The following is a 22,799-nucleotide window of genomic DNA, read 5'->3' as shown; positions in this document are numbered from 1 at the left end:
TGGTGTGTAGAGACGCATGTTCCACACAAAAGAACCAGGAGCGGGAGCCTGTGGGAGAGAAAATGATCATGCTAGCCCTTCTCTAATAAAAACAAAAAACAAAATGGAATGGTTGAAATAAAGTAGGCAACAGAACCAGCTTTTCTGAATTTTGAAAGTGCACTCAGGCACCAATGTAGGCTATACTGTAGCATGGTGGTTCTCAAAGAGGGGGGTGTGCTGTTGGGGGGGGGCAGTGAGGGTTTTATTTATGAACCTTTATCGATACAGGGTAGGTTGACTGAGCATGCATGCTGTTTTAGAGCAATGCCCTGTTACCCCCCCTCCCTCCATTTTCCCTAACCTGCATATCCTTGGATTGAACTTGAAGGAAAAAAGAAGTCCATTAGACACAAAAAAGAGAATAGCATACCAAACAGACCAATGTAGTCAGGGAGGCTTCAAAAAAATTCTGTTACCAAAGGAGGGTAATAGAAATATACAAATAAAAATAATCGAATGAATACATAAATAAACAAATAAATGAAACAGCCCTTTATGCACTCCTGTGCCACATCAGGGTCTCAAGGCTGACGAAACAGACCATGTAAAAGCACGCACAAAGGCCACCGTATTTGAAAGATGGCACTGCACGTACAGTGTGCACTTGCGTTCTCACTTTCCACGGCAACAGGAAAGACTAATGGCCATATCCTGTTTGCAGGCCGTGGGACTCTGGGCATCCTCCATTAGACGCTGAACAGGGACACATCTGGGTAGAGCGCACTGGGCCCCTGGTCCACTGCCCATTTCCCATGCTCCATTGCTACGCCAGTTCAGGCATCTCAGTGAGGTGCGGACATCTTACGCATCGCTTCTCTGGAACACCCAGCTGTCCCAAAACGTTCTCACAATGTTGCTGCCATGTAGCGGCAACGTTATTGCATTGAAACAACATCCCAGTAGCACTGTGAGAACATTTCATGTTAGCTGGGTGTTAACGCTGTTTACGTCATAGGGGCACATATACACACTCTCAATAAGGAAACTACAGTACCCATACTCCCTTTCTATTTATATAATCGCTTGGTTACCAACAGATCCTGGTAACCAAGAATCAAGATGTTGTTTCATTATTAAGTCTGAACCGGAATAATCAGAGTCTTAATGGCGAACTGCTGATTACCTCAAACACATGGTCACCTGCATTCATTAGGGCCAGTGATTAATATAATTATGTAGTTATAGTCTCAGAGCAAAAATCAGGATGGTTTCAGGCACTCCAGAATCAGGGTTGCCTACCCATGAATTAATTGTTTGGAGTTTGTTAACAAGGACAAAGCCCCTTGTGAAGCATTCATTTTATTTATTAATGTATTTTTTCCTCCCTAGTCAGCAACCTCTCCTTAATGGCACGTTGTGGGTCAGTCCATTGAACGGATCTTGGCTGGAAATCCCCATGGGCCAAGGAGTCCATTATTCCTTTGGTGATCGCTAAGAACAAAGTTGAAAGAGAATCCCCCAGGTAGTTTCTCGTAGCGCAACTCCCAAACACACGTAAAAGCTCCGGTTAATATGGTATCATTTAATAAAGCACGGGCCACAACACATCCATTCTCAAAATGCACGAGAAGCAATTACGCTCAGCAAATAGCATCACGCTCATGGGAACTCCCTTTTCGTCCCTGGGAAGGGCAGGTTTAATTGCTATCTCACCTGAAAAAGATGCTCTCCCTTTCACACAATGTCTTTTCAGCTCACGAGATCATGGTAAACGTGGAGGGAGGGACATTGAATCTTGAATGCTTTGCTAAAATCAAGTGTATGCTTGAAAGGATGACATTGCAGCAAACCATGTAACACAGCAATGGGTGGTAAAGATTTCTCAAAAATATATTTTGCCAGTTACACCGAAATATGTGTCACCCGGAAGCCATCATAATATTGGTCCCGAAGAAATTTTAATGAATGCAAACCAGGTAAAAATAGTCTCAACACTATCTCACTAAGGTCTTCCCTCATTTATTAATTTGATTAATAAACAACAAATGCCCTCATTGTGCATTTGTTGCTTATGTAATGTTTATGAGCACACAAAAAAATATATTCAGTGAATTGGTCTTCTCTGGTATAATGAGTTCTCTGTAATAAGTATAAATAAATAAATAGTGAGTTCTGAGAAAAGTTTCACATTACAGCACTTCATAAATGGTTAAAATAATTATAGTTTTGCTGTCACTACACTTCTGCACAACAGAGGCAGCAGTTTATTTTCTTTCTTTTAAAGCTTTCCACAGATATATTAACCGAATAACTGAGTTGCAACTTGAATAATATCCAATACCCAGCTCTATCCATCCTAGATATTTTGCATGATGCTGAATTTCAACTTTGGTTTTGAATTAATGTATAATTCAAATTTATGAATGCATTCATGTATAAACTGTCTCTTCAGCCCAATATTCATTGAACAAGAAGGCCTCATTTTACCCTCCGGTCCAAGAAGACGCCTCATATTTTAAAAATAACCGACACACGCCTACCTGGCCTGTTGTCCAGTGCGCCAAAATCCAAGGAATACTTCACCACGTGGTAGTTGTTCCAGACGTACAGCAGGTTGTCCCTGGGATTGTAATCCACAGCGGCGATGTACTGGTAGGAGTTGGGGAAGGGGATGTCCAGGTAGCCGTCCTTGCTCAGGTCCGTGTTGTAGATGTAGTCGATCTTGTTCCCCGTGGCCTCGTTGTCGTCGTCCTCGTAGACGGACTTGACCACGTACAGGATCCCGCAGATCATGAAGGCGTTGGAGGCGGAGCGCTTGTCGTAGGCCGTCTCCCAGGTGCCCGCCAGCCGCAGGGTGTAGGGGTTCAGCTTGCTGATGACGATCTTCCCATTGTTCTGCTCGGTGGCGTACACCACCCACAGGCCGTTCTCGTCCACCGCCAGGTCGATGTCGGACTTGCCGCCCCAGCGGTAGGGCGAGGTGTCGTGGTAGTTGGCGCTGGCGATGATGGCCTCGCCGCTCTTGATTCGCGTGCGCAGGTCGAACTTGACAATGTTGCGCGTGCGCTCCTTGTTGAAGAAGAGGGCGCCGTCGTAGACCACGAAGCCCGTCCCGTCCACCCGGTTGGGCAGTTTGTACGTGGTGGTGGGTCTGCCCGCGATGAAGTCCTCCTTGGAGGAGTACTCGGTCAGAGTGTCTGTCCTGTACGGGGTCCAGGGCATGTAGTAGATCTTGTCCGAGGCCTGCAGAGGATCTTTGCACCAGGCCCCCGACTGGTGGTCCGACGCGAAGAGGTGCTCGCTCTGGTAAACTCCCCTCAACAGACCGGGGCACAGGAAAACTGGAGTCATAGTGGATGAGAGAGAGAGAGAGAGAGAGAGAGAGAGATAGCAATAATGAGAAAGAGAGAAAGAAAGAGAGCAAAAGAGAAGAAGACAGAGAGAGAGAGAGAGAGGGAGACAGAGAGAGAGGGTCACTACACAGGAATGATACAAATCTATTAGCAGAGGAAAGCCAAGTCTCCATTCATTTGATTCTTTCAGGAAATTCTCTTCATTCATCAACCTTGAACCAGACGTTTACATGACCCCCCCCCCACCCACCTCTCCCTCCTTCCCTTCAACCGAGTCTTTACACCTCATACAATTCACCATTATCTGTGAAATGTGCAGAATATCTCAGCCATATTTCATGCACAGCAAGCAAGGCTAGAAACGGATATCTTCAATGCAAATTACAATCAGTTCCAGGGACTGGTGAGGGATGCACATCTCACATTTGTGTCAGAAAAACGTTCCTGAAGGACAATGTCAGTTCATTTAGGTGCTTGATTTTGAGTCTCAGTTATAAATAAGGATTTTTTTTTCTTATTTGTAACTGGATGTCTTGCATAAAGTGAACTCAACCGCATATAAACATCTCTTAGTCGACACTTATTTCATAGCAGCATCTGCTGATGAAAGAAAACTTATGATGGGGAATTAGGTAATTGGTTACTGAGAGGAAAGCAGAGGGGTGTGTGTGTGTACAAAGTGTTCTAATAAGGATCCCTCCAGATGCTGCCAGGGACCCTCTCGCTGCTTTGAAATGGCGGTTTCTCTGAAATTTAAATTCAGGCATGTGGTCAAAACAATGCAATCAGTGTCTTGGAAACCAAGTTCATTTCCCTTGTATAATCCTTTAAAAACAGATGCAGCATCTTTTATTCAAACGGCCCCAATGTGATTCTATGTCTTCTCCTGTGGCCTTAAAAGTTGAATAAAGTATAATTAAAGAGGTCAATAAACAGCATCAGATTAATTGGTAGCCATTGCAGTAATTAAAACTATCGTGCAAATGGTCAACGGTCGCTTATACAATAATTTATACTGTTTTATTTTTTGGTTATTAAATAGACATGCACATGTACAGTTGTTGGATGGAACACATATAAAAAAAGCAAACTGGCTTGAATGTAGCCTCATGAAAATGACTTTAAGTAAGCCAGCCAGCCAGAGAAGTCTTCCTTTGTCAATCAGGCGATAAGGCTCTTCCTCTCCGTGATCCAAAAACAATGAAGAGGAAACGAAACTAACTTTCATCTCTATCCAACTCATGATCCATAAATAAAGTTTAAGAACACGTGGAAGTGATATTCTGTGGAGGAAGGAAAGGCTAGTGACCTGTAGTCACTTCATGTTAAACATGTCCACCATGCCACACACACGCATGCACGCACACACACACACACACACACACACACACGCGCGTGCGGCAGGCCGACGCTTATTTCCCATCGAGGGCAGCCCCGCACAGATCTTCAGCGAAAGGAACACCCAGAGCAGAAGCTTAGTAAGTTCATGAGAAGCCTTCAGCTGAGCAATAGGATTTTAATGGCAGGCGATTTGCAGAGACATTAAAGAAATGAATTCAGAAATGGGTAAAGGGGAAAGTGACAGAAAAGGTTATTAGCAAGAAGAAAAAAAAACTTATTGCTGGGGATTTTTTTTTGCTGGGGGGTGGGGGGGGGGTTATAAATGTTAATAGCTTTTTTGGCGAGACATACGCTCTTGCGTACCCATTTTGCTGTTGAGTGTATTATCCTGTGCACTGAGGATCGCTTTGCATAAACAGCAGCATCGCATGCGAAATCGACATGATCAGTTGAGTATCAGCCAAAAAAAAAGTTCAAATTTCTCGTGAGTGTGGGTCCTGTGCTTCTGTGTAGTGAAGGGCCATCGTGTAAGGACAACGTGTAGCTTCTGGTCTGACTTTGAAAGGGTATGCCTGGAGGTTACCACTATCACAGAGACTGTGATGTCATTTCCTATTTCCTGTCAGCTCCATGGATGAGCTGCTGGAGGCATCAAATGTCGCTGTTTATGTTTTATAGCAAAACATTCACACAAAAAAAGATACATCTTGGGTATTTCTACAAATTTAATGTTTTGGGAATTTCTGCTTTCCAAATCTATCGCATAAAACCTGAATCAGTGCTGTTTGCACACTGTCTATTGAGAAATACTTATAGACCGTTAGTATGAACGTGTGCACTTATTACACGTACATTTTCACAAAAATGTGCCTGCACTGCACTGACTGCCAATTGGAAAATTGATTTGGGAATTGCCTTTTGCCGCTTGAAACATTCCCGCATGAGCATATGCATGCTGTTGCTAAGGGCAACACAACATGTACACTTTGCAGGCAGGCAGATGCAAACGTGTTTGTTGAAATGTGTCAACGCAGACAACGTGTGCAGTACATGATCTTGACGACGGGGCTGTTTATTTGCTTCTCATTACGAGCGTCGTTCTCGCTGATACTGTCACAAGGTTAAGTTATTTACACACAGTTAAGGGCAAAACACACGGTGGTTAGATTCGGGACTTTAGAGCAACTTAAGTTTCGACAACAACATGAACAGGGAAGGGCGCAAACTCAGCAGTACAAGCGAAAAAAAAGGACGTTAAAAACAAACGGCGGGACAGAGCTAAAAAAGGAACCCCATTATTATCGGATAAAGCATAAAGCAACCACGCAGAAAAGGAGGATATGAAAGGTATTTAGTTACCTTTTTGTTCCACTTCTATTTTAGGCATTGAGGAGAGATGAGAAAGAGAAAGAGAAAAGAGAATAAATTAATGATGCAGAAGTTGTCAAGCATATTTACCTGACATAGCATACATTTTTTTTTTTTTTTTTACCAGTCCCTCGTGCCGCAAGTCTGTGATTTTTGGAGGGAAAGTTGATGCGGTAAGAAAGCGCAATGTCATACCCTGCGGAGAAAACAACGGAACTGAAGCAACTGTCAGCAGCAGGGCTCCATTCTTATCACTGCTGCTAATTCAAGGAAAATTAGAAAAGATTAACAATGTAGATAACTGGAACGTCTATTAACTTTTTTGGAATCCTCTTGTTTTTTTCTATTTTCAGCATGCAGGAGGGGTAATTGCATACATAAATTACATGCCAGCATTAGGAATATTATGCCTACTATTTAAACAGAAGTCAAATGTCAAAAGTCAATGTGGAAACATGGTCATTTCAACTGTAAAAAAAGGGCAGCAATTAGTTTGTCTGAAGAGTGAACAGGTACTGGGAAATGAATAAATAAATGAATGAATGAAGATTCATTAATGGTATCACAGGATCATGCAGAATTTTTCAATGCTTGAAAAAGTCGAACAAAACCCATAAGAGAATGAGGTAATGCACTCTGGTAATGATATCTTAAAAGGATTGTTAAAATGAACCTGTATTAACTGCTTGAGAATGGACAAACCATTCCTCATCAAGGAATACACATAGAATAATGAGGCATTTAAAACTGAAAAAAAAAAAAAAACTCTCATTTCTTAAACATTTTGTGGCTCACATAGATACAAAACGAGTACCATATATACAGATAATGTAGAACCTAACAAACAGTCCAAATAAAACACCAAATAAAACAGAAATGTTTATGTTTCGTTTCACCCAACTAGAATGCGATAAGACGTGCATGAACAAAATGGATCTCTTAGAATAAGCTGGCCATCCAGTTGTTTTTAAAGCCCCGAGATCCACAGACAGCAACAGTATTTCACTCAGGCATTCTAAAAGGTCAACAGGTTCAGTCAGCACTAAGGGAAGCTTCAGATTCATTATGGGCCCAGGTAGATGAGGGTATGCTAACGCTAGTGTGCCCCATTATGCGACCCGTGGAATTTGCATATAAATTTGCAACCCTGGGCGCCGCACGTGTGAAGGAAAAAAAAAAAAAGAAGACGACCCGCAAAGGGGAGACACAATAAAAACAACCAGTGCTGTGATTTGCATGGTCCACGTCCACTCTGCGAAAACCTGTGCCTTCCCCCTCCCCCCTCCCCCCTCCCCACCAACACCACCCCCCAGCTGCCACCTAGCACCTAGATCATCCAAACCACGAACAGCACGACGGACATCTGTCCTACCCCCCGCCCCCTCGCCCCCCCCCCCCCCACCCCCAACAAAGCCCATGTCCGTAATCCTTCATTCAACAGGAGCGGATTAATCAGAGTTACTGGAGCTTAAACTATATTTTAATGCATAAACATACCAAACCTTTCCTTAGCAAAAAAACTTATATAATGTCAGACATTTCTCAGTCGTGCCTGCTGTGTCAAAACAGGGGTGGGGGGGGGGGGGGGGGGGGGGGGTGGCAGGGGCAATCTTCAAAGAGCAGAGATGCACTGAAATCCAATAATGATACATTGAAATTGAATAGAGAATATTGTTTCTGTTTGGCATTCAGAATGTAATTTAAATTGAGGATCCACCACGGGTGAAAAACATGTAAATAATAAATATTAATGTTATTATAAATGAATGTATATCCATATGAATCAATATTACCGGTATCTCTACCGGAAAGCATCATTCCAAAATAGATTAACTCATCGAGCGAACAGCTTTGATGGCAAATATGATAAATTACACATGAGCCAAAATTAGTTTTGTTTTACCGGGAAGCAGTAGATTATTTCTTTTTGTATGCTAAGAAATGAGAAAGCTATATTACTTTACAGAATACAATTGCTCTGAAAAAAATAATATTTGTTTAACAAGTTTTTTCCAAAAAACTAATTTTCCAAAAAACCTGCTGGCACCTAAAATAATTATTTAAACAGAATCTGACAAAATGAATCTTCATTAACATACTATGTTTTAAAATTCGATATTAGGGAGCTGTATTGTGGGTATAAAAATGTGCATAAGCATATTCATTCATGCAACAGCATGACTATCCCAAAATTACACCTTGACTACAACAAATCTGCAATCTAGGACTAAGGTCACTTGCAGTAAAATGCTCAGATAGTCTGAAATAACTTGTAGTGCAACAACAATGACATAATTAATTATATGCCATCTAAATTTATCACAACAAAAAAAAAACCACAAAACAAGACCTGTCATCTACACTGGGTCTTCATTATCTGTCTCCTCCGTCATTTAGCTATCTGCATTTAGTTTAGCATACAACACATATTTCCAGCCCGCTCCTCTTCCATTCCATTGCACACAGTTTACACACATGTTGTCATGGAGAAAACTGCACTTGACAAAGTGTAAATGAGATCCTCTGAATACTTGTACTTCCACGACTTCGCACTCCCTCCTTTCTACTGCTCTCTCAAAATGCACTGCTACACAATACAAGTCTGCAGCTCGCCAGGGAAACTTTCCGAAAGTTATTCATTATACCACACAGACCTCTGCCCAGCTATTGTCGGGAGGAATAGATTGGTGTAGCCAGGTTAGCCTAGCGCCAAGGACAAGCATGTATAAAAAGAATGCTTACCTGGCTGACTTCAAAGCAGACTAATCTGTGGAAGAGCTGGAGCAAACGGAGCTTTTGAGCAAACTTAATCAAAAGAACCGAAGGCGGCAGGGTTTACCCTTCAACTTCTGCGATGCCTTTCTCGGAGTCAGTTAACTTAATACACCGTCAATGCTTCTCTACACAAAAAGACACGGTTGTAGAGTCTGTTATTTGTAATATAATAATGGCAGTGATTAATATGAGCCTTCACAATCTATTAGTGTGGGATTCCTGACCTGGAACATTCCATATGCCTACCCAATTCTACAGCTTATCAACATTGTGAGTTCTGAGAATGCAATCTTCAAAAGCTCCCCATTCCATCCACAAGATGCAAGATGAAATATTGTAAAACTGCAAATGATTTATAGACAGAATAGTTAGAAATACTATTTCTACATATATACAATTATGCGCACCGCACACACCTACAAGAAGCTCTTTTCTTCTTTTACTTTGAATTCCAGAACATTCTTCTAAGACCGAGGACATACTTCAGAGGATTTAGAATACGTAATCATTGTGCTGTCTGTCAATTATAGTAAATAAGTTAAGTCAGGAGGAGGGAATACCTCATCTACTTTAGTGAGCTAAATTTACTTTTAAAAAAAAGATAATTGCAGTGAAGATACAGGATTCATGCTAAATGAACAGTGATCCAGTCATGGAATCTGTGTGAGGTACGGCTGTATGAATAGGTATTTTAATAATTAACATTCCATTTTATCACAGTGTCTGTGAGGTAATCCAAATGAGATCATTACAGCCAGAGAGCCTAATAGAGATTCATGGTTGAATGGGGCTCACTGTCATCTCAATCTGTGCGGAAACTGTGAACAGAATCTGACTCCTTATTATTAACTCACCTACTCGACAGCACATGGTTAAGGATATGGGAGGTCAAAACTGTAGTCTCTGGGCACCTTGTGTGAAGCCTTGGTGTTTCAAACCCTTGACAATCCTGTGCTACTGTAGCAGTTTCAGATGACTGGACTACAGCCAACCAATCAACCTTGAGGGCAAGTACCAGGTGACAACAAAAAAGCAAAACAACACAAAAACACTGGGAGTTAAAATAACCTGCTTTTGTTTTCCTAATTGGGCCTTGATCTTTGCTACTTTGAAAGTGTATAAATGAAAATAAATAAGGGGCAAAAAAGCACTTAATTAATTTACGAATCTCATTACCGATGCAAAACGCCGGGACCCCGCATTAACATGGGCGGCCACAGGGGGCGCCCCGACGTATCTGATAGGCAATTAAACCCCTCGGCCCCGGCGTTTACCGCCCCAAACAGCCGCGCCACAAACCCGCGCGCGGAGAACGAGGCCTGATCGATTATAACTGCGCGCGGGGCTATTAGCGAAACGGCTCCCCGAGCCCCAGCCTCACCCCGAACACACTGTGATTTATACAACACCCGCTAATCAGGCTCTTCCTCCGCAATTACGCATTCAATTTGCTATAAAAACATTTTTGCTGGCAATGACTTTTTGCTGCCTTATGATGCGTCCCAAATTAGTTTTTAACTATGTTACACATCATATCCTCTGATAAGATGGTCATCTTTCGGAAAGGAAGGAAACCTGCTACTCACAAATGTGCAGATGTACATGCAACGTCCTTTCCTTCTGCCGCCTAGTTACTGTTTAGTTGCTTTGTGTTATGAAGCTGGATTTTGGCTAACGCCAATTTAGTTGGCAAGAAGGATAAAAAAATATTGTAAATCAATGCAATATTATTTAATTGTGAGTCATGGGGCTAGTGGAGTTTCTGCTTACCAATGATAGGCAAAACACAAGGAAGATGGTAGTTTTACATTTCTACATCCATATATCACATTCTGACATCAACTGGAAAGAAAAAAAAAAACAATATTCCTTGATGCAATATAATACAACTTAGAGCAATGAGACAAATCCTTTTACTGTAGTTTCATCTTCAGGTATTCTCAATCATTGTCAGATCACTTTATATTAAAGAGTAATGGAGGCTGCGAGTCGATTTTTCTCTGAAAAAAAAGGGAGCAGAAACAGGGCTTATTACTAAAAATCCATCTGACACTATCGAATCGCTGGGAGCAATCCAATAACTGACCCCGGGCGTTCTGCTGCGGAGGCTCTTCTCCGCGACCCTCTGATTCCCGGCCTATCGACCCCCCGATTTAACCCGCTCTCCATCTTCACTCCGCCCTCTACGCGCCTCTCCTCGGACACGGCTCGCCCCGCTGGGCCGACGCGGCCCGCGAGCGAAACGAACGAACGAACGAACGACACGCGCGTCGATTCGTAAAACACGGACGTTTTCGCGTTCGGCTCGAAAGTCGAGCGGTGAGCCATCAGCCGCTAGCCGCTAACCGTCGCGGTCCCGCGGGGTGGGGGGGCGGGGTGGGGGTGGGGGTGGAAGGGGGGGATTCTGACGTCACGGCGACGAGAGCGTGCGTCGAAGCGCGAAAGTAGCGGCTCTCGCTGAGATCACCTCGCGTGAGGCGACGCGGCGCACTTTGGGCGGCTCAAATTACCAACGTGTTCCACACCCTCCGCTGCCAGCGATTACGCCATTATTTCCACAGCACCTATTTGGAGGGGAGGGGGGAAAAAAATAAATAATAATAATCCCCTCTCAGCAGATGGCGCGTTCGGTCGCTCACTTTCTGCTGCCTTATTTTTAGAGGGTTCGTGCGCGCCCTTCCTAACGGGATTAAGAGGAAAGCTCCCGCCAGCCACATCCTCCTCCGCCGCGGCGACCGACGTGGCAACCCGCCGCACGCCTCCCGGACGAGGTCACAGGTGTTCTTTGTTCCAGGGACAACAAAGGCACACCGTGCCCCGCGTATCACCGTCACGTAATGCGAGCGCACAACAGACACGACGCGCGCGTAAGTGGGACAAATTGTTTTCGGAATCTATTTTTCCACCGGCGCCCGGCGATGCTAACTCGCGGCAGCGGAAGCAGGTGCACGGCGTCCCGCCGAAACGCGGTTTAATTATTTGACCGTTCGCGAATAATTTCAACCGTGGAGACCGTGGTTAAATCGGTACGCTGACAACGGTCCAAAAGATTAGGTTTTATGCCGCACGTTCACTACTGCTAATATGAATTTATCTTGTATATAAATAAATAAACGTATGCTTTGGTGAAATAAAATCAATGGTAATTAATGTCTGAGCTTTCATCTGAGCACGTGTACTGTATCGTGCCGCTAACTGGATCCGTTTCGATGTGCTCTGTTCCCTCCTGTTTCCAGCAGAGCTCTGTGAGGTTCGGACTCCTCATTATTTCAGAAACCCCACGGGGGGTCTGGACCATTGTTATTCCGCGTGTGACAGCGAGACATCGAATGCACTGCACGCGTGCTCAAACGTTCGTACCTATAAATACAACCTGCGCGCTAGCTGAAAAAAAAACATTCACGATACGCCAAAACCGTCCAAAAATATATATATATATATAAAATGTGGTAATTAGCATCTGAATTAATCACATAAATCAAGGTCAACAACACTTCCCATGGTAACAGCGTGCAAAATTATTTTTAATTGGTTGTATAGGGTTACTTGGAGAGCCAGATCCAGATATAGGTCGCGACGAAAAATTTGGCTGGTTCTAAAACAGAGGTCAGTGTAGAGTCACGTAGAGAGCCAGACTCATCCAAGGCTTATTTTCACAATCAAACTGCCAGAAATTGTAATTTGTTAGGTGAGGCCTCAATTAATCAGGCCTGTGTGCAAGGCTGGGTTCAGAAGGGCTCAGTGCTGACCTCTGAAAGGACCTACTCATAAAACGGACAATGGCACAAAAAGCAAATGTGAAACTGGAGAGGAAGGACAACGGGCCTTTGTGACTTTTTACCACTGGATGAAAGTCAAGGTCAGGGGTGACCAGAGCCGGCCTGGAAGTTCCAGCCATGATAATATGTCATCATAAAAGGCCTGCCAAGAATGAGCTCAAGGAGTACCATATGAGCACGGCCATGGCTGTAATCCAGCTTATGGCACACACACACGACCACATACACAAACGCATGAACACACACATGAACACATGCAATCTCACACACAGAAATGTGTGCACGTGCACACATGCACACACACACACACACAAACACATGCACACACACACACATGCACACATGACCACACACAATCTCACACACAGAAATGCATGCACGTTCATGCACACACACACATGCAAGCGCACATGTGCCCACATGCACACATACACACACAAGCACACATGCACCCACACACACACACACAAAACATGCTGACTGAAAAAAAAAAAGATTTATCTTCAATTCACTTTTGATTTGGTGAGTCAATAATAATTATAATTACATTTCTGGCTACTGTCGTTCAAATCAATGCTTAAATTATAAAGATAATGCCTCTTGTTTAATTGGAGAACAATAGTGCTTGATTGCTTGACTACTCACTTCATTTTCCAAAAAAATACTTAAGCTTTATACACACACGCGCACACGCAACACACACACACACACGCACGCACACACGCACACAGATACACATACACACACACACATGCACGCACACACGCACACACACATTTGGAACCTCCCGTGCACACACTGTCATAATGGTACAGAGGCGCTCCCTTGTTGGGAGTCTGCTGACAGAGTGCTGATAGGGAGAGCAGGTAGGCTCTCCTGGAAGAACGGCATCATGGGTAAAACGCTCCGCAGAAAGTGGAAAAGAAGAGACAACTTGTCAGCGGGATGTAAAGTAAAGATTCTTCGCTGATGAACTGGTTTAGAAGTCTCCTATTTCTCTATCCGATACTTGACCCATTACAATGGCAATTGCTCTGCCCAAAGACTTTTCCAAACCAGGAATCTTCCCAGTAATTCAGTGAAACCTGCTCGTCGACAGTCATTTGGTAAGTCATACTAGCTATGATGCAGTTGCATCAAATACAAAGGCCTAAACAGCGTTTATAAAGGTAGCTGATCTTAAATGACAATTTATCCTATAAAAGATCCACACCACAGTGAAGATAATTAATTACTCTTCAGGTTCTTTAGTGGCAAACACAAATTATCCAGCCGTTTTTTATAGCGATACATATTGACTTGTGTTTTAGGGAAAGCAGTGCCGGTCCTCTAATTTACTTAATTTTCTATGAATTTGCTTAGTAGACACCATTACCCAAGGTGACAGACAACTTTTACCCATGGTGCATGCTGATATTCTTTTATGGATTTTCACAGTGGCAAATTAAGTACAGTGGCTGGCTCAGGGGTGTACTAGCCAGCCTCTCACCAAGGTTTTAACCCAGAAACATCTCAAGAGTCCGGTCCTCTGTCCATTACACTCACCGCCCCCCCCCCCCCCCCCCCCCCCCCCCGACTGAATCTAACCATCATAGCGGGAATAATGAGATTCCATCTGCCTTAATGACCGGTGCCATGACCCTTTCCCTGTTCTACTTGAAGGATTCCTTTTTTCCCTAAGAGCTCGCCTAATTGATGTGCTTTATGCACTTTTTTTTTTACACCTATAGGGAAAAGGACAGTGACTGGTGCAGCCAAGCTTGGTTCAGTTCACTATTCTCTGTCCCCTTGGCAAACTGCTGCTTTTTGGAATGGAATGGAAGGTCACCCTTTCAAATCCCCCCACCATTGCCTACTCATTTTTTAATTTGGAATATATATCAAGTGGATTTAAATGCAATTTTAGCAATCCAGTAAAATACGTTTGAGACTAGAGACTAAACAAACAATGAACTACATGGTATTCGGTCCTGTAAATGGTTAAATCCCATATGTGCGCACTACACAGTTTTGCACAGAACGCGGAGCAAGTCATCGTGTTCAACTTAATCAACTGTTTCAGGGCGAGGCAAACATCTGTTTGTGCGCAACAAAAACTGACACGACAAGAAAATAAAGAAAAAAAGACACAATGCTGAGGCTGGCACTGCACACAAAAGCCATGACGCTAGCACACTCCCCTTGAGTCAGCAGGCGCTGCTATCCTAACTCGGAGGCCAGCAAACCCTGCCAAGTCTGCCAGAGACAATGGACGGCCATGGATTGTACTGACTGAGCATCCTGTGTGGATCCCTTTCTCCCCCCTTCATCCTGTTCCTCTGTCCGTGGTGCTTTTTTTGTGCGGAGATTCCGTTCACACCTCAGATTTTCCTCGCACGTTTTTTTTCTGCAATGGCTGCCGTCCGCCACAACGTACTTTCCCCACAGACACTCCCCTGGAAAACCCTGCGCTCGACAGACACAGCATTTCCCGCAACTCGCCAGTGCTGTTGATGAAAGCTGGCCTAAGGCCTTTCCGTGGACGTGATATGGCAGTCGGTTTATTTTATTATTATTATTATTTATTTTTTAATACTTGTGTATTTGGCTGCCAACAAACTGTAAGAAAAAATAAGGTTCCGGACGAGAAAATCTTGGTCTTCGTAGAAACTGTCTTTATTGGCAAAATATGGCAGCAACAGAAAATACACGTAGCATGTACTCTGGGAGCATCGAAGTCAAAATGCACCCCGACTGTCTGTCTTGGCCTTCTTTTAAGCTGTTAGTTGTGATTTGATTAGTGGTACCAGTGATGATTGGTGAGTGAGATGATTAGTTTCTGTCAAGAGTCACACAATGCCTTAGCAACTCTGCTTTGTTAATCACTCCCGAGTCAGTTTCATTCACCTTTCTCCCTCTCCTGGCTGATTGTATCAATATGGCACTGTCAGTCTTTACAGTGATACTGAAGTCTTGTGAGCTGTGAACTAAGGCTTTCTTTCATCAGTGGGCCCAAGTATTGCGTTTTGGCACAACCTCTGTATTGAAGATTTGTAGTTGAACTAAAAATCTTACAAAACTTAAGAAGTAATCACAGAGGACAGATGACAGAGTTCTCCCCTTACGAGCGAGCGCTCTGCAGTTCCGACATCCAATATGGATGCCCGCGTCGCGTCTGCCGTTATTTTGTTAGCAGCAGAAGGTCATTCTCCGGTGCCGTTGAGCAATCACTTGAGTGCCATAATAACACCGTGACCTCGCGCAGTTTATAGGAAACAATGATAGCACTCCAGCTCAGAAATGCAATCACCCGCCACCGGCCCTCCACGCAGTGGCCGTATCCATCGGTGCAGTGCTAGCACACCGACTTTCTGCGAGTTTATAATGTCTAAATGTCCCAGCATGTGCTAACGTTAATCATTCTGAGCTCCGCGAATATTCCTGTCGAAATATTAATACAGTCATGCGAGGGTGTCTGGATCTCACTTTGTGACTTTGTGACAGACTCTCCGTGGGACCCGCGCGATTCCCAGCGGTACGGGACAGAGTGGCGTCGAGGCGCGTGGTTTTATCGTTTTATTTTTCGGGACAGGACACCACAGGACGTGCACGCAGCACACAGGGACCGGAAATCATGGGAAATGCTGAAGAGCAGACACTTGGGACATTTAAGATTGGCGTTTACACTAAACTCCCAACAGACTCAGCTCGTATGTTATGAAGCTTCAAAATATGTGCATTAGAATAAAAAAAAATAGATAAAAATAAACTACATACATGAATACAACAGGCCTCTGCTTCTGAAAATGATTTGCCTTTGCGCATTAAAATAAAGGGATGAAACAAGCTTACAAAAACACAGGGAAAAAGTTGGATGTGAGAACAAATGGTGGACATACTGGGCCTCTCAGGAATACAAACGATTTAGTGAATCTCCGCTGAAATGTGTTCTCAAATAGCTGAAAGGGAAATAGCACTGTGAAGTCCTGGAAAATGCACACAAAAGACTCGATATATTATATTCAGAATATGGTTGAATATGGTGCAGTTACTCCAAATATTTTATGTTTCTGACAGTTTGAACGCCCAATGTACTTATAATACACACAGTGTACTTTTATTTAAACTACATTATTCTACATGCATCACCTGTGATGCCTTGCGATGCGTTTTCACAGCTTCTGCTTACCAATTCTAGAGAAACCAATTTCGCCTTGAACAATCTAATTAATTATCATTGGTCTAATGCTGATAATTTGGCATTTCAAATACACGATATAAGATAATGCATGCTATTAATCAATTACTCCAAATGCAAATAGATTAAATAAGAAATAAACTTGAAAAACAGTCTCAAATATATAGCATTTAAGATCCAAAATAAATTCCACAGTTGTAGCCAATGTATTCTGCAAACAATAGTTCTGAATTGTAGCAAAGAGAGGTACTTACTGTACGGGACGCATTCGTATTGGACCTCCAAGTACTTGAACGTTCCTGGGCAAGGGTCCGGAAAGACGTCCGATCCCACGACTACAGCGCACTGAGTCCTGTTATTGCACCTGCGAATAAACAAATTCATTTAATTTAGCAGAGCGTGTAACCCAGAGCAACCTGCACGGCTTAAATACAATCCATGAACACAGCCAGATATCTGCTGGGTATTAAAAAACGGTATGTGTTTTCAGGCACCATTTAAGTATTGATGTACCTTGCTCAAGGTAAAATAGTAGAGCCCCACCTGGGATTTCTAACCCTTAACCTTTGAGTTATAAGCCCAGTTCCCTAACCATAATGCAACCAGCGCCAGCAAATTTTCATAAAAGCACATCTCCACCGGCACAAAACAATACCAATATACAACGATGCCTCAGAACAAGATAAAACGATGTGGAACTCATGAGACAAAGCACCCGGGCTATAAAAAAAAATAGACGTATAAAAACGGTTCATTCTCGGGCCAAACTCGCTGTTTTTCCATGGCGACTACAGCGAAGAGCGCATTGTCCCTGAAGAGAAAAAAAAAATCAATCTTAATGCAAGTGGGGTCCAGTGCTGCTCGCATTAAGACCATAATTACAATACTGGCACAAAGGATGGCCTGAAGCCTTCTACAGCATACAGTGCGGATTTCATTAAACGGACTCAATCATCTTTTATTTATTATTTTAGACCTACATACGATTTTATTAAACTTTTTAGGCTGTCAGAACTATATTCAACAGAGCTGTTCAATGCACTTACTTACTGAAATACTATATTTACTGTGTGTGTGTGTATATATATATATATATATATATGCAGTGGATGAGTAACTGTCATCATTTCTGTTCACAGAAATGACAAACCTACCTTTTCCAAACAAACAAAACCTCAATGAACTACATATAAAAGTTCTCTTTGGTTACAGCTCAACCAGTACTCAATGACATGTAGGCAGATCTGAAACGTCAACACACAGTCAACAGACCACAGAATCACTCAAGCGTGAATGGTGATTAATTTCTATTACTAAAGAGGTCTCCCCTGGACTGCTAATGTAATTGGATTTCAGCACTTCATTTTGTTTTTGACGATAATCTTGATTAACCACAGTCTAGTATATTTGATTGCTTGGTTAACAATGCGTAGTAATTGATTGAGGATATATTAAAGTAAACAGTGTACAACTGGTGCCTATGAAATCGAATGAGCCACCAGAAACTGTAGTTCAGATGCCATGGATTTGGACGAGCTGCTTAGAACTTGGCCGGAAGCCATACTAACCAACCTTGCCTTCACCTTATCAAATGACCGAAGCTAAGCAGAGCCGTGATTGGTCAGTACACAAGAAGGAGAAAGACCTAATAAATTAAGAAGTCTGGCAAACCAGCCTGGACCAGACCAAAAAAAAAAAAAAAGGAGAAAATACCCCTTCTGGTTGGGGACACTTCTGTGGAAGCTGTAATGTAATCGCTAAAAGATTAAATTATGAAAATGAAGCACTGTGATCATCATCACATATCCCATGGCATTTTAGGTCATTAGCCCTGGTGTTTATTTATATTATTCATTAGTTTCTTCAAAAACCCATAGCTTACAAGTTCTCACATTATCCATTTATACTGCTTGGATATTTAGTGAATAAAGGTCAACTCTACCGTGCTCAATGGTGCAATAATATTGGTCTCAACTGAGACCCGATACTGAAGCTCTTCCTTGACCAACGGTGATATATTCCCACCCTTGCTGTCCTGCCCAATTATGTTCCTCTAGTCAGGCCCCCTATTCTTGTGTTTAATCATTTAATTAAAAGCCTGCAACCCCCCCCCCACAAAAAAGCTGAAAGTAATCAGATGCCAAATAGTGACCATGCATCACCAGAGGGACCTGCATGACTGACATGGATAATGTGCAAAATTCTGATCCCAAATTTGCTGGCCATACTGGAATTAAAAGCCCTACATACATACATTCATCCATCCACTATCTAACCTGCTTATTCCTGGGTTGGAAGGCTGGAGCCTATCCCAGCATGCATTGGGCAAGAGGCAGAAATACATCCTGGACAGATCACCAATCCACTGCAGTGCACACACCGTTCACTTACACACACATACCACATATCTATGGGCAATTTAAGGTCTCCAACTAGCCTAACCTGGGTGTCTTTGGACTGTGGGAAGAAAACGGAGTACCTGGAAGAGCTCCAAGCCAACATGGGGAGAGCATGCAAACTCCACACAGAAAGGCCCCGGCCACGATTTGAATGTGGGACGGTCTAGGTGTGAGGCGGCAGTGCTAACCACTGCCCATTTATTTTAAAAAAATATTACTGTTAAATATACTGGTTTTCATGCGTATTGTGTTGCTATAGTTATTTCCCTCCAATTTGCAAGTCTCTCCATGAGTGTTTAGCAGTCATGCTATGTTTTCTAATAAGAGAGACTAAAGCTTTATCACGCTTACATATTCCATTTGATTTGCCAGCCTAATTTTTAATGCACTTACAGTTCATGATTGGTTTTCTGCCCATTTTTTTTTTTTTTTTTTTGCATTTCCACTGTAAACCGGCTTTGTGACAGTGTCTCTGAACTGAATTGAATACAACACTATCTGTATGTAAATACATTAAGCAAACATTTCAACACTGACCTGTCAAATCTTACTGCACAGCAGCTCTCTGACTGTTTTAATGTACTTATTTATTAGCGCTGGTCTTTACAATACAAGTCAGACAAGGTCACAGGAAACTGACACAGTGATTCATACAGTACAATTAAAAGGCTCCTTTACATTTTAATTAACATTGATCCCGGCGAGAAATAATCGATATCGTTGCGAAGGAAGGCGAAGGACCCTCTCAGTTTAACCGGGGTCTAACCAGATGAAAGAGAATTTCCATCAACATCTAAGTTTTATAGGATCAGGACAACTACATCAGTCACTCACCACTAGAGGAAACAGAGCACCTATGTCAAACACGGCTCCAACGCCTGCCGATTATCTGAAGAGTTAAGTTCAACGGCGTAAATGTCAGTCATACGCAGGCTCAGGTCTATGAAACAGCAGGAGATTACACACCCTTCCTTACTGTGAGGCTCGTCCTCATATTATCTCAAATATAAACGCAATAAATAATTGTCAGGGCTGTCACTGTTCAAACTTTTATTGACCATCAATAAATAAGCCAACAAAATTTATAAATGTTGCTCATGAATAATCACGCTTCATTATTTTGACCTTCCTTCCTCTTTCCTTTCTCACAAATTACATCAACAACCAATACTGCCCTTGTTTACATTTTGTCTCTTTCTACAATAAATATGAACCCTCATGAACCGTCGACTGCTTCTGAGGCAATCACACAAGACACCAGGACTTATGGATTAAAAGATCTGGATATTTAATAGGGTGTTTGAATTGGGGGGGGGCTGCATTAATGCCCAGAGACAGCGATATTTAAAGGTTAACATCATTAAAACGAGGAACGAGGAAATTGTCGTGTGCAGCGAGCGCTCATCTGCATGCACGCACACACACATATGAATATACACACTGCCTTGTAAAAGCTATGGATGAATGACATAAAGCTATGCACCGCTGCATGACGAAGATTACATTTACGTAATCCATGGCTTACTGTTTATCTTGAGCTACATTCACAGCATTCACTCCCATAAAAAATGCAGGATTTACATTCATTCTACAAGAAGTCAACCTGAATACGAGGTTGAATATGTCTATTCAGGTTTAAAATAATGAATGTATACGTATTTCATCACCACCAATATTTCTTGCGGCATGATCTATGTTCAAAAACAACGCAACATTGTGAGGAAAACGGTTATATTTTCAGCTGCCAGATTAATGATACACAACCAAATCAGCGGTAAAGACAGTTTGCACTCAAGGTCTCGACATCATTATTTCAGACATGTTTGCTAGAACTAAATTAGCCAGGTCAAAGACCTTAAAGAGTAACACAAGGTAATTCAAGTTTGAGTTAGTCCTGATACAGCTATGTTTGGTCTCTGCATTTAAACCCCGTCCTAGTGCATTTCTTTGAACATGTGATTTTCATCAGATATATATTCCCAAATTAGACCACGCAGCACTGGGGATAATAAATAGGCATCAATGTCTACAGTAATCCACAGACCCTCTAATCATATCATGGCCACAGCATACTGAAGTTTATAAACGACAATGAATTCCCTGGACCAATGTCTTAAAAATACCGATAAACCCAGACACGGATAACGCAATTGATTTTACCTCCCGGGTTTAGCGGTAATATCTTGTTTCATTTCAACATTTCTTTAAACTTTATCTCCGGCATAAAACTGTCAAGATGACATTTACATGTGCGTTCGCTCGCTCGCTCACTCGCTTTTTTTTTTTTTTTTCCTCCACGAGGCGCGCCAAATGTGTTAATTTTTACAGGTTTTTCCATCCGTCTCCTCGGACCAGCGGTAATACCTCAGAAATGACGGATATTGGTATTAACCTGCCGCAGTCAGTCAGACGGGCCACTTTTATGTCGACGCTCGCCAGTTTCTCTGGCTCGTAATTTTTTCCGATTTGGAGGCGGGGGGGGTGGGGTCTAGGGGGCCCGGTCTGTCATTTGTCACCCCCCGGGCAGATTAGGTCCCGGGGCACAAAGAGCCGGGAACGGCGGTACCCGCCACGCCGGTGAGGGAACCGTGTAAGCAGAAAGGTAATCACCGCTTATCCCAAAAACAATATAAGGGCCGTCCCCGCTGCGCGGGCGCCTGGCAACGGCGCGGGTGTCGGGGAACAGCGAAAGGAGCTCTTAACGAGATCGAGATTTATGGGCCCCGATGCCTGTGCCACCGACTAATTAGACTGGCCACATCTCGCAGCGTGCGCTCCACCAAGTCCTCGCCGGTGTTCTCTGAGAGAGAGAGAATCTGCCAGCCGCACCCCCCACCATCCCCCCCAGAAAAGGGAACAGCATTTAACATATTTAACTAAGCAAGCATCCCGGTATCCCCCATCTCTCCTGTGTGCGTGTGTGTGTGCGAGTGTGTGCGTGTCTGTGCGTCTGTGTATGTGTGTGTGTGTATGTGTGTGTGTGTGTTTGTGAATGTGTGTGCGTGTGTGTGTATCTGTGCGCCTGTGTCTGTGTGTGCGTGTGTGTGTGTGAGTGAGTCTGTATGTATGCGTGTGTGTGTATGTGTGTGCATGTGTGGGTGTGTGAGTCTGTATGTATGTGTGTGTGCGTGTGTCTGTGTGTGTTTGTGACTGTGTGTGTGTGTGTGAGTCTGTATGTATGTGTGTGTGTGTGTGCGCTGGCCGCGAGCCGAACATTTCTGTCAGCCTGATAAACAAACCAAAAAAAACAAAAAAACCCGAAACAGCGGTAGGTCTGCGAGCGGTACATGCCAGGTAGAGCACGTCACGCAGAGAAAAGCCCAGCAGCCACGATACCGGTAAGGGTCATATAAATGAGCACTGAACGAACGCGGAGCGCGCTGCCCATGCTAAAGAGATGGTGGGGCTGACTGACAGGCAGGTCAATACCCAGGTTTCTCTATGGGGACCCATTAGTCCTCTGTAATGGCCTTACAGTTGAGAGTAGACTCAATTCATTATCCTTCGCAGCTGTATTGCAAAGCATCCATCTTTCTGATTTTCCCTCCTTCTCTCTGTTGGCACGGAAAGCCTTAAATCTGCATGACCACTTCAAATAAGCACCAGTCCCAAAAGCACCAGCCCG

The 22,799-nt window shown here is 43.2% G+C and overlaps 1 protein-coding gene across 18 annotated transcripts in view; it reads right to left on the bottom strand.

Moving 5' to 3' along the window:
- Positions 1-22,799, bottom strand: part of LOC135259947 (adhesion G protein-coupled receptor L3-like) — a 220,635-nt gene that overhangs the window by 90,477 nt on the left and 107,359 nt on the right. For 12 of the 18 annotated variants that reach the window (XM_064344915.1, XM_064344917.1, XM_064344920.1 and 9 more), the window contains exons 5-6: positions 17,020-17,139; positions 2,523-3,328 (exon numbers count right to left, since the gene is read on the bottom strand). In XM_064344915.1, coding sequence (XP_064200985.1) covers positions 2,523-3,328; positions 17,020-17,139 — 926 coding nt within the window. Of the gene's footprint in view, positions 1-2,522; positions 3,329-6,035; positions 6,110-17,019; positions 17,140-22,799 lie in introns of those variants that run through there. The other 6 variants (XM_064344916.1, XM_064344932.1, XM_064344931.1 and 3 more) reach the window with 2 other exon arrangements.

The sequence above is a fragment of the Anguilla rostrata genome, chromosome 7, assembly GCF_018555375.3.
Source record: "Anguilla rostrata isolate EN2019 chromosome 7, ASM1855537v3, whole genome shotgun sequence".
Lineage (NCBI taxonomy): Eukaryota > Metazoa > Chordata > Actinopteri > Anguilliformes > Anguillidae > Anguilla > Anguilla rostrata.
Note: the sequence above shows the minus strand (reverse complement) of the source record. Positions and strands in the feature narration are given on the sequence as shown.